At 39.5% G+C, this 13886-nt stretch overlaps 1 protein-coding gene across 1 annotated transcript in view; it reads right to left on the reverse strand.

The window, feature by feature from the left end:
* The window catches only part of alkal2a (ALK and LTK ligand 2a), a 4871-nt gene extending 1452 nt beyond the window's left edge, over positions 1-3419 (reverse strand). The window contains exons 1-5 of the mRNA XM_005734438.1: positions 2666-3419; positions 1736-2081; positions 1280-1333; positions 1011-1091; positions 826-900 (exon numbers count right to left, since the gene is read on the reverse strand). Of these exons, the coding sequence (XP_005734495.1) occupies positions 836-900; positions 1011-1091; positions 1280-1333; positions 1736-2027 (492 nt within the window). The 5' untranslated portion in view covers positions 2028-2081; positions 2666-3419 and the 3' untranslated portion in view covers positions 826-835. The remainder of the gene's footprint in view (positions 1-825; positions 901-1010; positions 1092-1279; positions 1334-1735; positions 2082-2665) is intronic.
* Positions 3420-13886: the final 10467 nt, after the last annotated feature.

Here is a 13886-nt window from a genome sequence, read left to right on the forward strand (position 1 = left end):
TTTTATGCTTTAAGTGCTCAATGTAATAATTGAACTCTGCTGCCGAGCTAGAAGAAAACACAGTTAAGTGCTTATAGGAAATAGTAAAAATAACTGTAAATATATATATTGTTATAGATTAGTGTATTAATATATTATAGAGCTTGGCTCAAAATACAGATTCATAAAATGGACATTCATTTAACGTTTGAATGCATCATAAAGTACAATATTTGAGTGGAAGTTTAGTTATCTGTGCCACAGAAGTAGAAAGTAACACAGTATGTTTAATGACTGTAAGTTCAGTCAAATTAAGAAGTATTTTGTACTTCTAGCCAACTTTTAAGAGAGAAATGGCACTAGAACTATACCTTTCTTTCTTTCTGCTTTATAGTTATGTTACCAATCAAATTTACGTTAATGAAAAAAACAAACAAACAAAACAAGCTGTAATGCGTTTGTATAGATTATAACTACAATCCTGTATATAACGTAGTGACAGTTATAGAACTATAAAAGCAAGCTGATACCAAAAAACATGCATGCATTAGCAATGCTACTCTAGTAACAACAAATCAGCTCAGAGCACATGAGTCCACGCTGAAGACTTTTACTTGTGGCTGCAGTTTTACCACATGGCCTTGTTAATTTTGCTCAAGTAAATGACCTTGAAGACTACCTCATACTTCCTCCTTATCACATCCCATTCAACATTAATGACTGTGTTACACCCACACACGGTCTATAATGTGCTCTGAACTCGGTTGTCTACGTTCAACGAGACACATTAACAAGCTGTTCGCCATAAAAAATTCATGTTTGAATCAGAGGAACATGGTACCGTACCTGGTGTGTGCTACCCCTCCGTGCACTGTGGGCTGCCTGCTAGCCGTGTCAGAAGCCGTGCACATCTTTTGAAGTCTGAGGAAAGAAAATAGGATGGACAGATAGTGAGTGGTTTAGTGTGTTGACATTGAACAGACAAGATCTTTACTCAGGGTGTCAAGAGGGCCAGTGTAATGGCAGCTTACATGCAGGTATCGTGCAGTCTCTCGTGTGGTGGTAGAGTTTATACACCGACTTCCTGCACTTGGGGCTGAAGGAGAGCGGACCTGAAACAAGAACAGAGAGGAGGCTTTAAGAACGTTGCCGCAGCAACCTTCAATAACATCTGTTTTGTAGTCATTGTCTGAAGCTGTAATTCACTTTTGTGTGCTATAGCTGACTTCCCTGGCCTGTTTTTGTAGGAATCTTTTTAGCAAACACTTTAAAAGACATTGATTTTGCAGTAATGTCTTACCTGTTAAGTATTTTATGAACTTCTCCTTCTTTCTTAGATCTCTGGGAAATATGACTGTTTAAAGAGAGGAGATAAGGAAAGGGTGTCAAGTTTTAGTCTGTATCATATAGACAGAAGAAAATGGATGGATGGCATATTTTTATCAGGAGGCCTTAAAATATCAGCTCTGGAGTTATCCATCACAACACATAGAACAAGGATGTTTTTATCAAGCAAAATATAGTAAGAGAGCTTTAAAGGGCCAGTTGGCCCAAATGACCCTCAAATAACCGTCAGTACTATCAGTAAGTATAGTGGTTTTATAACCAAATAGTTTTGGTTATATTGCATGCACTTGGTAGCCTTAACGAGAAAATAGAGAGGAAATTGTTCTTCTCTATGAAACTTCCATATCGCAGTATGCTACATCCCTGACTGTACATCCAACTTAAGATTCCTTCCTGGAAGAAAACTCACCGACAGCCTGATTCCCTCTGAATGCTTTGAGGTCCCGAAAATCCTTCTGCTCCATCAGAGAGCTCGTCTCCCGTGAAATTGCCGGCGCTTCTGTTTTGGCACTGTGGCGTCCCCGACTCCCCTCCACCTGCTTCACGATCTCCACCATCCGCCTCAAGTCCTGCTGCTCGTCCATGCCGGCCGATGCGTCCCCTGTTGGGACCGTGGAGGGCGCGCTCTCGCCGCAGTGGTCGGTGAGCGTGCACATCAGTAACACCAGTCCTATAATGAAATGCCTGCGTAGTTCGCTCATAGCTCCCGGGGAGTGAGGGGGAAACAGTGAGGTCGTATTTTCTTTTCTGGGCACCTGCAGGAGAGATTGAGTATGAATGTTAAAAGCCTTTCATTTCCTAATTTCACAAGTCCCAGAATCCCATTAGGCTACACCCCGCCAAGAGCGACTGTAAATGCTGGTTAAAATCCTCCCAACGCCGCAAAACAATAACACAAGAGTTTCTCAATGGGCCACAAAGCGAAAATCACAGTACTGCACGCACCTAATAGTCCACCAAGTTCGGATCATAATTGATTGACCGAAGCTTGATGGACTGTTAAGTAATCTTACCCATGCGCTATTTAACTTTATCTTCAAATACGCTTTCCAAAATATTATGCAAAACTGCTTACCACGTGCTTGTTTTCAAACAGTTACTCTGTTTTTATGTTTTTAATAACTTGAGTGTCTTCATTGCCTAAATGTGGCTGTAGTCTTGTAGCTTAAAAAGTTTTATTTATGTTGATCCAGGCTTCTGTTACCGAGAAGTTACACGACACAGTTAAGTCACCCTCAGACAAAAGGCAACAATGCATCAGTAAGAGAGGAACTAAGAATAAAAACATAACAGTAAAGAAATCTAGATTCTAAAAGTAACAATGTAAAGCTATTTTTACCTTTATAAAGTCTTCAGACACTGATGACTTTCTGCGCACACAGCAGTAAGAAATGCAAACTGTGCGCAACTTCGGAGTTTGTCCGCCCCAAAATATGTCCTCTTAAAAGCTGCTTTTATTAATGCAAAAACAAAGCTCGTGAAGTCAGGGATCTTCACCGAGCCCCTGTGGTCATCCTTTGAAGACCGGCAGACTGCAGGGAGAGAGCGCACAGAAAAGCTCAAGTGGTCCGGCGCTCCCAGATCCCGTGCGCGTCCTGGCTGAAGTAGCAGATTAGTCGCCAAGAAGTGAGGCTCACTTTTTATTCTGTCTCGCCGACGTGGTGACCTGTCCGCTGTAGGTTACTCCGCAATGTCTGTGAGTGTGCATGGGTTGAGTGACCATCACTTGAATGCTGTGTCAAGTTTTCTGCGCCCCCCTCCTTTGCCTTACTCCATTTATATGTACGATACGCGGTTACAGGAAGCCTTTTTCCTACTAATAGGCTACTTCCACTGAAATTTCCACTCAGCCCAGAATACAGCGCAGATACCGACATCTTAGTGGAAATGCTCCCATATCCTTCTTCTGAGGCTCATAACCTCATTAGAGCCATTGCGCGTTTTACATCCATCATGGAAATTGAAACGCAATTATGCTATGGACAGTTTAAGGATCATTTTGAAAATTAATTACAAACGGGTTTTAATACTTATTGCCCTATAGTTTCTGGTCAGAACAATTCGGTAAATAGGATTACTGAGGTTTGCAGGTTTCTCCTCTTTGGGGATTAGTCTGTACTACCCTGCCGTAGTTTGAACAGCTTTTTTTTTAAAGGGGGGGAGTATGGGTATGGGCGTGCAAGTGGCTCCCATTCGCCCCCTCCCAGTCCCCCCGTTTCCCCCACAATATTGTCAAGACACGATAGGGGTGAAGCGTTATGTTTCATACCCCTGAGAATAAAACACTATAAATAAATGTGTGTGTGTGTGTGTGTGTGTGTGTGTGTGTGTGTGTGTGTAATCAAAAACCTAACTTTTCATCTTGGAGTCTTCAGAAAAATACTCTCAGATTTTCCACATAATCTTCTGTCTTTCACAGTTCAATTGTTGCAGGGTATTTATAGTGACCACTCGGTGCTCTCACTGCATGGCTGGGTGAAGCTGGGTCGTGCGTAAAGTGAAACCTTGGTGCTGAAAGGACAGTGCGCGCTGTCACCGAGCTCCGAAACTCCTCCGCCAGCAGGCAGTCCTTTCCTCGTTAGCGGTAATGCCTTCCTGTTTAACGGCAGAAAGATTTCCTTTGAACGAACTATATACTGATTTATAGTAAAATTATGACAAAAGTGGACACTGATTTCCCTTTCATTATGAGGTATCCCATTGTATCTGCAAACGAAAGAGGATGGATGTGCTTCAAAGGCAGTGACAAATCCAATGACGCTGCACAGCTGTTTGGCTTGGGAAAAACAACTCTGTGTGTCTTTATATTCGAAGGAGGATGTGATCACCGATTCTGCTGCTCTAAAGCCAAACTGATTGATCCGTTTAGGAAAGAAGTAAGTTCGATAATCAAAAGAAATGGGGGGAAAGGTGTTTAATTTATGACACGACCACCCACTCTAATGAAGTGCGCTTGAGAGAGAAACCTCTGCACATCTGGAGCAGTGTCCAGCTTTTGATCTCACGAAAACTAAACTGTTTTGCCACATTAAGCAATAAATTTGGGGAACAATATCAAGTGAGCCCAACAGTGATAATAACATTTAATGAAATGCAAAATAAACTAAAACTATTTTTGCCCATATAAGACTATATATGTATGTATATATATATATATATGTATGTGTGTGTGTGTGTGTGTGTGTGTGCAAATGTCACTCATATAACAATCATCAGAGCAAATATTAGAATGCATTAAAAAAATAAGTATTTTGTGAGTGAAATGTGAAGAAACGCTTCAGCAGGGGGCATCATTCTGCACAAATAAAATCAGTGTTAAGTTGCTCACATTTGTACTCTTGTTCAGAACAACAAACCCTCAGCCAGCTCCTTGGCTGGGTTTGACACTTGAAGTCTTTCCACGCAAATGGAAAACAAAGTACCACCACGGAACGCAACATGCTCAAAACCACAAAACCCATGTCTGCTGAGCAGATTATCGCCATCAGTCAAATTACATCAAGCTCACTGTACCGCAAAGACTAGGTGAAAATAAGTCCAATATGAAAAATGTTAAAGCTTTTGGTCTTGGTTGGGATATAAATGTCTCTTCAGTTTGGACTGAAAGTAAATAAAAGAAACTGAAACAACTGAGTTTAAATGACTGGTAAGTACAAAGGAAGGTTGATGTTTTATAATAGATCAGTATTCCTGTTAATGGTCTGGCAAGAAGATAAGCACACACAGAAGAAAAGCATAACTGTTTGGCACTTTGATGCTCATTTTAGTCCGTTATTTTTAATTCTTTGGACTGCTGCTAGAAATGTTTTGAAATCATTTCTGCTTAAAGTTCCTGTCAGCGTGTCTTGTGTCACAATTCCGGCGACAGCAGAAATCACAACTTTCTTTGTTTGAATGGCTGTTTAGATAGACGCATAACCTCATTTAACCCACTTTCTATTCTCAGTTGTATGACCTTTCTAACCTCTGGTACGGTCACATGTGAAACTTTGTTGTCCGGTGTGTGTGTGTAAGTCGTTGAGTCAAGTTCATGTGATTTCAAGTAAATGGCATGCCGTAAGCCTCATGTGCAGTGTGGCGGTCGTTGGTTTCAACATACTGATTATTAGGTTTGTTCTCCTTTTCCTTCTAAACTCTTTGTGACACTTCTCTTCTGGAAGGCGATCTGATTAATTAATCAGGGGAGGATATGGTTGTCTTCTCGCAAATGTGCCTCATTCTTCCTGATGTCTGATCCAAGTTGAAAATGTAACTTTCTCAAGGTGTTACTCGAGGGCATTGTCTCAGCCTTGTGAGAGAGAGAGATCTCCTCTGATTCTGACCACCACCACAAAAGAACCCCCTGCCATCATGATGGATGTTGAAAATCTTTTTATTTATGAAGGTCAGATGAACTGAAGCCGGTTACTTGAACTGAATCCTGAGCTAGAAACAACATATTTTTGAATGGTGTGAAAATAGAAAATGTGTGATTCCATTTTGGTGAGATTCACTTCCATTTTTTGGTGTCTCATAAAAAATTGACTACGATTAACATTTGCAGTTAAAGGCCCAGCTTAGAAACTGGTTCTCTTCCTTCTCTTCCATCCATGTGTTTTTGGTTAGAGAAAATCCTCCTAATAGATAAAATAGATCCTTCATGAGCCCGAATACTACAGATTCTTGTTCTCTTTATTTCATCATCCTTATCTCTCCCCCTCCACCTTTGTCTTTCAACAGATTGTTGGAATTTACTTTGCTTTAACGTGACGTGAATGCATGCAAATTGTTGTATCATTTCATTGAGTGCATGTATTAAAAGATTCAACCATAACCACAAAATTTAGAGCCGGAAACTGCTGTGGGGTAGTGGACATGATGTGTGTAGCTTGGCAGCGTGCTGCCATACATCCAGCTCCTTACAGGGATAACACACTGACATGTGCAGCCACTCACTCTTAGGTGAAACATTTACACCTTAGAATCACTAGTTAATCTGCCACAGGCCGCGGGAGGAAGGTGGCGCACCCAAGCAAACTCTACGAAGGCTGGAGTCAAGCATCAGGTGTCGTGAGGCACCACTGCATCACCTGGCACATGTAGAAAAAAGTAAATCACACAGATGAGCAAAAACAAATTGGGATTAGCAATGTTTATCTTTTGTGAAACTTGGATCCTGTTCGCCTTGCTTCATGTATTACACACTTAAACACTGTTGCAGAGCGAGCACAACCTCCCAAATGGGAACAACACCCTCCGATGACTCCTCCAGCAGGATAACAGAGGACACTGAACTAATTGCAGTAATAGCAGCACCTGGAGAAAGCAGGAAAAGATCTCTTAGCAGTGACCCAGCTTCCACACTGTACATATCTGACTGAGCATTTTTGGCATGCACTGAAAAAAAGAGCAATCCACGGAGGCTCCACCCACTGCAACTCACAGATCCCAGAGAATTTGCTGCCAGCAACATGGAGCCAGACGCTATAGGACGCCGCCCAGAGGCCCCATGTGCAGAAGAGTCAGAGCTGTTTTGGCAGTTACTATGGGGTTTAAAATTGTGGCTGATTGGGGTAATAGGACATCTTCGCAGACCACCCTAGTCGGCGAAATTATGTATTGATTTTACAAGTCTTGATGAAGAAATAGCAATGAGCATCAGTCACTGAATAGGAAGTTGATGCCTGTGATCAGCTCTTCCAGATTATTGTCAAAATGTAGCTGTGGACAGTTTGAAAGCAAACTGATGTGTGATATGTCGGTACGCCAAGCTCGAAGATGTTGGATAAATCTTTCTGACTTTGCAACTCGAGATGTTTTGTATTTCTCTGGAGCAACAAAACAGTTTACCAGGGGCGAACAATTAATTTTAGTTAGCTGAGTAACTGTAACATTTACTCTTAGCAGTAATAGTTGATTTCTGTTTACTGGTTTAGAGGTCTCCACAACATTCCCAGTTTTTCATGGAGCCCCTAATGAAAATTAAGCTTTATGCAGTGCAACTTTTTTTTTCACATCTGTACAAGCCTTTCCCAAGACCATGAAAGTCTTCAAAAGACTTTGTGAAATCAGTCGAGTTCCTCTTTAATCAAAGTGAACACACACAAAAATTTCACGAAACCACACCTAATGCTAGATGAGGCCGGGGGAAGTGGAGGGTGGTAAATTGCAAGGCGAAGGCAGAGCAGAAACACCGAGGATCAACAGCGTTGAAGGAAGCAGAATGAATGAGACAGAGATGAATGAGCCCACATAAACGAGACGGATCACGAACATAAATGATTGGATGGGATAGGAGACATGTGACTATTAATTGATTTCTGTGCCTGCTTGACTAGAGAAAGACACTAACCATACATTATGAGCACTGAAGAAGGGGCTGATTGTAACATTTTCGTGGTATACGTGCTTTCACTAGAATGAATGGCTTTCCATATTTAGAGACAGTGAGTCATCTTCTGTTTCATTTTGTACATCTGCGGTGTCAAACAATATGGAGGCAGTTGAGCATGAAAGTTCATTTTTGACCATGGAAATGAAAGTTTAACTGAAAATCTTTACTCAAGGTCAAGAAAAACACATTAACAGAGAAGTGTATTCTGATATTATGCAGCCACTTAAATGTGGATGTTAGGAATCACAGTTTAAAAACAGTTATTATGTAAGAGAAGGCATAGAGGTTAGTGTCTGGTTATGGTGAGCACAAACATGACATAGTTAAGTTAGGGAAATATTTTTACAGACTTTATTAAGTTTACTAAAATAATAAGGCTTTTTGGGTAACATTTCATTATAAAATAAATGCCTATTGAACCTATTAGCATGACTTTCACTTTGCAGCTCTGTCTACCACCACCTGCTGTCCTTGACTACCCAAAATTACTTTTGTTTTTATGTGTATTGCCATTGGCAGCTTTCCCCAGGTAGCTGAGTAAAAGGTGCACAGCCAAAGAAAAAGAGGCCTTTTGTCCGAAGAGGCAAAGGCTAGCGGTAAAGAGGCAGTTTAAAGGGAGACTGCCAGTTTAATGGCTATGGAAAGAAACAACATTTCTAACTGCTGGTTGGAAATCAGAAATGAACAGTGTTAAAGTTTTATTAACTTTTTTTTAAAAATTGTAACTTTTAACATCCTATTCATCCACCCTAATCTTCTCACACCCAAAGTGTATGTGTTGGGTGTGGTCCTGGACAGCTACTGATGCTCTTGGACACTGTGTGCTGGCTCAGTAGCTTTTATTGGATTTAACAGCCCATGATGTTTACTATATATAGTTTTATTTAGCTACACGTTATAGTTATTTTTTTTGTCTTTTTGTCTGTGTAAGTATTAGTTGTCATCATATGATAAGTAATACCTTGGATATCAGTACAGAGCAGAGGGAAAGCTTTGGCCTTGAATTCGTAACCTTCTTCCAACCAATCAATCATAACAAGCTGTTTTCCAGTCAACCCTGTGAATTGTTTTAATCTCGTGTCAACAGACCGCTTCATCTGCTGATTGCTGATGGTTTCCAGTGTTTATTCAATCGTGTTGCATATCCAGTTTAGATATCAATTAAGCATATGGTCAAAGGTCAGCTGTACTGGAAATGAGAAAATGTGTAAAACTATCTTTAACCTTCCAAATGTGTGTTTTCATCTGACGATTTGAAAGAATTGTAATTTTCAGTGGAGCAAGGCGTTATTAAAGTCCTCATACTTCCACAGCAGTGTTTTCAATTACTCTGGCGGATGAGATGACCGTGCAGGTATGTACAGACCACGCTTGACTGACACCTTGTATAAAGATGTAGAGGATGTAAGTTGGGGTTCCAGTAATGGTTATGTAATTGGCCAACTTTAAGTCGGCAAAATGAAACTGACAATACCATCATGCAATATTTTACTCCCAGATGTTGTGAATGCACTTATCATGCAATGGAAAACAATGCTTTACAAAAAAATTGGCTTTGTCATTTATTTATTTTGCCCTGATTTGCACAAATTCACTCCTCCAGTATGGAACATTAAATTGCAGTTTGTGCAAAAGGGTTTTCAGATTTAACAAACTTTAAATGGTAACTTTATTTCCTTCTCAAAATGAAAAATGACCGCTGTATCCTCATTGCAGGATATAAAAGTTGTTATTATTTACATTTTTTGCTGGGGGGTTGCAGATGTAGACAACTAAACAAATAAGAAATATGTTCCTCACACAGAAGAATAGAGTGTAAACACTCTACACCAAAATGAGGGTGATGCTAGAAACAGGAAAAACTGCACGGAGAAGCAGCTCTTTCTGGATCTGTAAAGTTTAGAAGTATTTTTTTTCTTTTTCTAAATCCATGCAGTCTGAAATGTGGATGGGATTTGTGTTTGTGCAAATATTCAACATGTCTGAAAGGATTAAAGAAAAGAAAAAATATATAAATGAATAATTTGATATGGAAGGCAGAAATCTCTGCACTTGGTTTTCATTAAGAAAAGTTTTATTAATACACAGTACAGATTAAGTGTTTGATTCTACTGTGATTGATGCGCATCTATTTTATACTATCTCTGTCAAGTCCATAACTTGCGGGACAGATAGACATTTTTTGTAATTTTGTCATTGTACACCACCACAGTGAATTTTAAATCAAACAACCAATATGTTACTGAAGTGCAGATGTTCAGGTTCACTTCAAGGGGTTTAACAAAACTTTTGCATAAACTTTTTATGAATCACACCAATGATTATACACAACCCCCCATTTAAAGAGGCTTAATTGGACAATTGATTGACAAGCCGCTACATGGCCAGGTGAGGTCTGTTCCCTTGTTATTTCATGGCAAATGAAGCACACATACCTGAAGTTGATTTAAAAGACCTGCATTTGTATTTTCATGATAATTTTAAATGGCGTCCAAAAAGATGTCAGTGTGTGTGGGAGGCCATCATTGGGTTGAAAGAAATAAAAATAACCTATCAGAGTGATAGCGAAAACTTTAGGAGTGGCAAAATCAACATTCTTCAAATGAAGGAATGCAGTGTCCAGCTCAGCAACCCCGACAGGTCTGAAAGACTACAGAAAACAACTAAAGTGCAGAATTATTTCAATAGTTAGGATAAACAACTTAACAGCATTTAAACAGGTCAAGAACTCTCTTGAAATGTAAAGGTAAAGTCCAGGATCTAAAGCATACTACATCTATCAAACAGGAGGTAATGGAGGTAATGGTATGGCATGAACATGTGCTGTCACAGTCTGGCTGCGAAGCTGACTGTGTCGGGTGAGGAGGTGGACCCAAGTGCAAACACGCAAAATAGCTGTTGAGCGAAACAAAACGAGCCGTTTATTCAATGCCGGTGAAACAGAATAAAATAAAAGGCAAAACCAAACCATAACCTAACCTGGGTGAGCTAAACATAACAAAACACTAGAACATGGACATGGACACCTGACATGAATTCATAACTCTGGAGACATGGCACAGCATGAAAACAAGGTAGTTTAACAGACACTAGGATGAGAAATGAATGAACAGACACAAACTAAAAGCAGACCGGAGGTGATCAGGAGAAGTGGAAACACATGGGGAAATGAACACAATGAGCATAATGATGTCACAGGGGAGGAGTAAAACTAAACACACTGAACATAGAAACACAAGAACCTTTCAAAACAAAACAGGAAACATAATGATGCAGACATGACAACACCGGCTTGACAACATAAGACACACAGAAATGAAACACATGAAGGGTGAGGGAACACAGGGGTGAAGACACAAGGGGTGAAGACGCCATATCGAATAATGATTTTTTTTAAAAATCTGAATTTAATATTTCTAAGAGCGAGACCCAAGAAAAATACAAATAGAAAATGCAAGGAATTGAGGGAGGTCAGTAGGAAGGGGAGCGTACAGTGGGTTTGGTGTGAGGACTGATGATCATGTCCCAACAGGTTATTTTATTCATAGTCTTCCTTCTGTCACGCCAACTGGTCGCGGCAGATGGCCGCCCCTCCCTGAGCCTGGTTTGGCCGGATAATTCTTCCTCTTAAAAGGAAGTTTGTCCTTCCCACTGTCGCCAAAGTCCTTGCTCATAGGGGGTCATATGATTGTTGGGGTTTTCTCTGTATGTATTATTGTAGGGTCTACCTTAGAATATAAAGCGCCTTGAGGCGACTGTTGTTGTGATTTGGTGCTATATAAATAAAACTGAATTGAATTGAATAGCAAAAGGTAGGGAATCTCAGAAAATTAAAAAATTAAATTAAAATCGACATTTTTTTCATCGCTGTTGTGCTTCTTTTAAAGTAAACTCCTCATGTTTTGCAAGAAAACAACTGTTTGTGATGAAGGGAAATGGAGATCATTTTTAGATTCAGCACCCTAAAAAACCCCATAAAATTTATCTGAAATATCCCATGTAGTTGAATTCTTTTTTTGCAGACCTGTGTAATTATCCAAAGCATCCCGCAAAAGCAATCCAAAGGCAAAGAAATTGAAAAATACTCCCTGATAAAGCTGCTTTAAATGCCTGGCACAAAGATTGGTTTGTTTAACTATACATCATTGTATTACAAGGGTAACTATTAAAAATACTTTTTTATCCACACAAAGGGAAAGAAAGTTTGAGTAATGCTTTGAAATGAGAACCATTCATCTAAGGTACTTTGCGGGGTTTTTTTGATTTTTAAATGGTCGTGTGTGTAGATGTCCAAATAATGTAAATGTATTATTCATTGTGCTTATTTTAACGTGTTTAGTAATCCCTAAGGAAAATTTCAGGTACTTTAGCTGTCAGATAATCCAAACCATTTTTTTTACTGCATCTGTCTGCAATTTGGTGCCAGACATTTAGTGTGTGAGGAGATGCTGAGCATGTTTTGGGTGCTGTGGAAGTAGTTTTTAAATGTCGAGAGTTGCTGCTGCTGCTCCTCCTACTGCAGGCCACAATTACACTGGTTATTATGCCATGTTTTGAAATCATTATGCACTGTTATTACAATAATTCATGCAGCTGCTGTTTTGTACGCTACAAGATAAAACTTGTGGTGATTGCTCAGCATGAAAAATAAATGTGTCACTCAGGGATTTGTAAAGTCAAATAAAAAAACCATTTAAGCCCTTTTGAAATGCAAGATCTCCCAATTTTATTTTCAGTCTAATAGGGATTCAAAGCCACACACTCCATTTCTTCCCTTTTGACTGGAACAAAATAAGTTATCCTTCATGTATGATACAGATACACATGTTTGCTATTAGATGCCGGAGTCAAGGAAGATGAAGTTTGGGTGAGATAAATTTCCTGTAAGACTTTGGGCCTACAGGTGAAGAAAACTTTTCAATCATACTTTTATAGCTAAGGGTTTATGGTGACATAAATTAGCAAAGCTGCCTCCAAAATCATTTCATCCGAATGCAAGCTCTTTACTCTCCTTATATTCCACAAACAGAAAAATGCACGCTCTGAGTTAATGGAAGGACAAATCAGGTGAAGCCCTACCAATATCAAAGTCTTTAGAGCAGCTCTTTCAGTGACTTGAGACGTGTAAATCAAATGGTTCAATCTGCACAGTGACAAGGAGTGAGCATGAATGATGATTTTTGCTTGCAACATGGGAACTATTATTCCAGCCTCAATCCAGACTAGCTCACCTCTCTGGAATGGGACCTAAGGTGTTCATGTAATTAGGATTTGTGCAATGTTTGCAGAGACCTCTGGCAAACAGTTACCACTAGCTGCTGGAGACCACCCTTTCTGACTGATCTGACAGATTTATTGGTTGTTGAAAAGGGGTGGAAGTTGCAGGTCAGTATTGCTTAGTCAACCATGTGACAGACTTGTGCTGAAAAGGCATAAAGATGCAGTTTTATCATCATCTTTCACGGCAATGCATTCTTATACAGGAATAAGTATTACTGGAAAAACAGGTTTCAAATTTTCACCCAATTCACAAATAATAATAATAATAATAGTAATAAACATTTTAATAGATAACAGAACAAACACTTTTCAAAAAGATTTGTTCAAGCGAGTTTGGAAATGGTGTGTGCCAGCAGACTTGAGAATAAGAGCTCAGGTGTGAATATTAACAAGAGTTTCATTCCCATGTGTAGCTCATTACAAGTAATCCCTGCCACTGGTGAACTTCTATTAAATAAAGAGATGAAAGGTTTGAAAGTAGTGGAAACAAGGATCTTGCGTGCATAGCTGCCCCTTAAAGTATGTAAACATGACCCCCGTTGTCATGCAATACGTATTTGCAACGTATCTGGCATTTTCCTGTTATTTCAAATTTTTTTCTTGAATAGAAAAAGAACCTGCTGTGCTTACATAAATGAAATCCAATTTCACAAAAGTGGACCTAAACAATGGATGGTGACCCCTGGCAAGTCTTTATGGGAAAACATGCAAAAATCCAATATAATGTTATGACCACCTGTCTAATGTTATTAGATAATTGTGTCACCCTTTTGCTGCTAAAACAGTTGTAACCCAACAAGGCATGGACTCTATCTATCTATCTATCTATCTATCTATCTATCTATCTATCTATCTATCTATCTATCTATCTATCTATCTATCTATCTATCTATCTATCTATCTATCT

The sequence above is a fragment of the Pundamilia nyererei genome, unplaced genomic scaffold (assembly GCF_000239375.1).
Source record: "Pundamilia nyererei isolate P.nyererei 1_Seehausen unplaced genomic scaffold, PunNye1.0 scaffold00058, whole genome shotgun sequence".
In the NCBI taxonomy this organism is placed as follows: Eukaryota; Metazoa; Chordata; class Actinopteri; order Cichliformes; family Cichlidae; genus Pundamilia; species Pundamilia nyererei.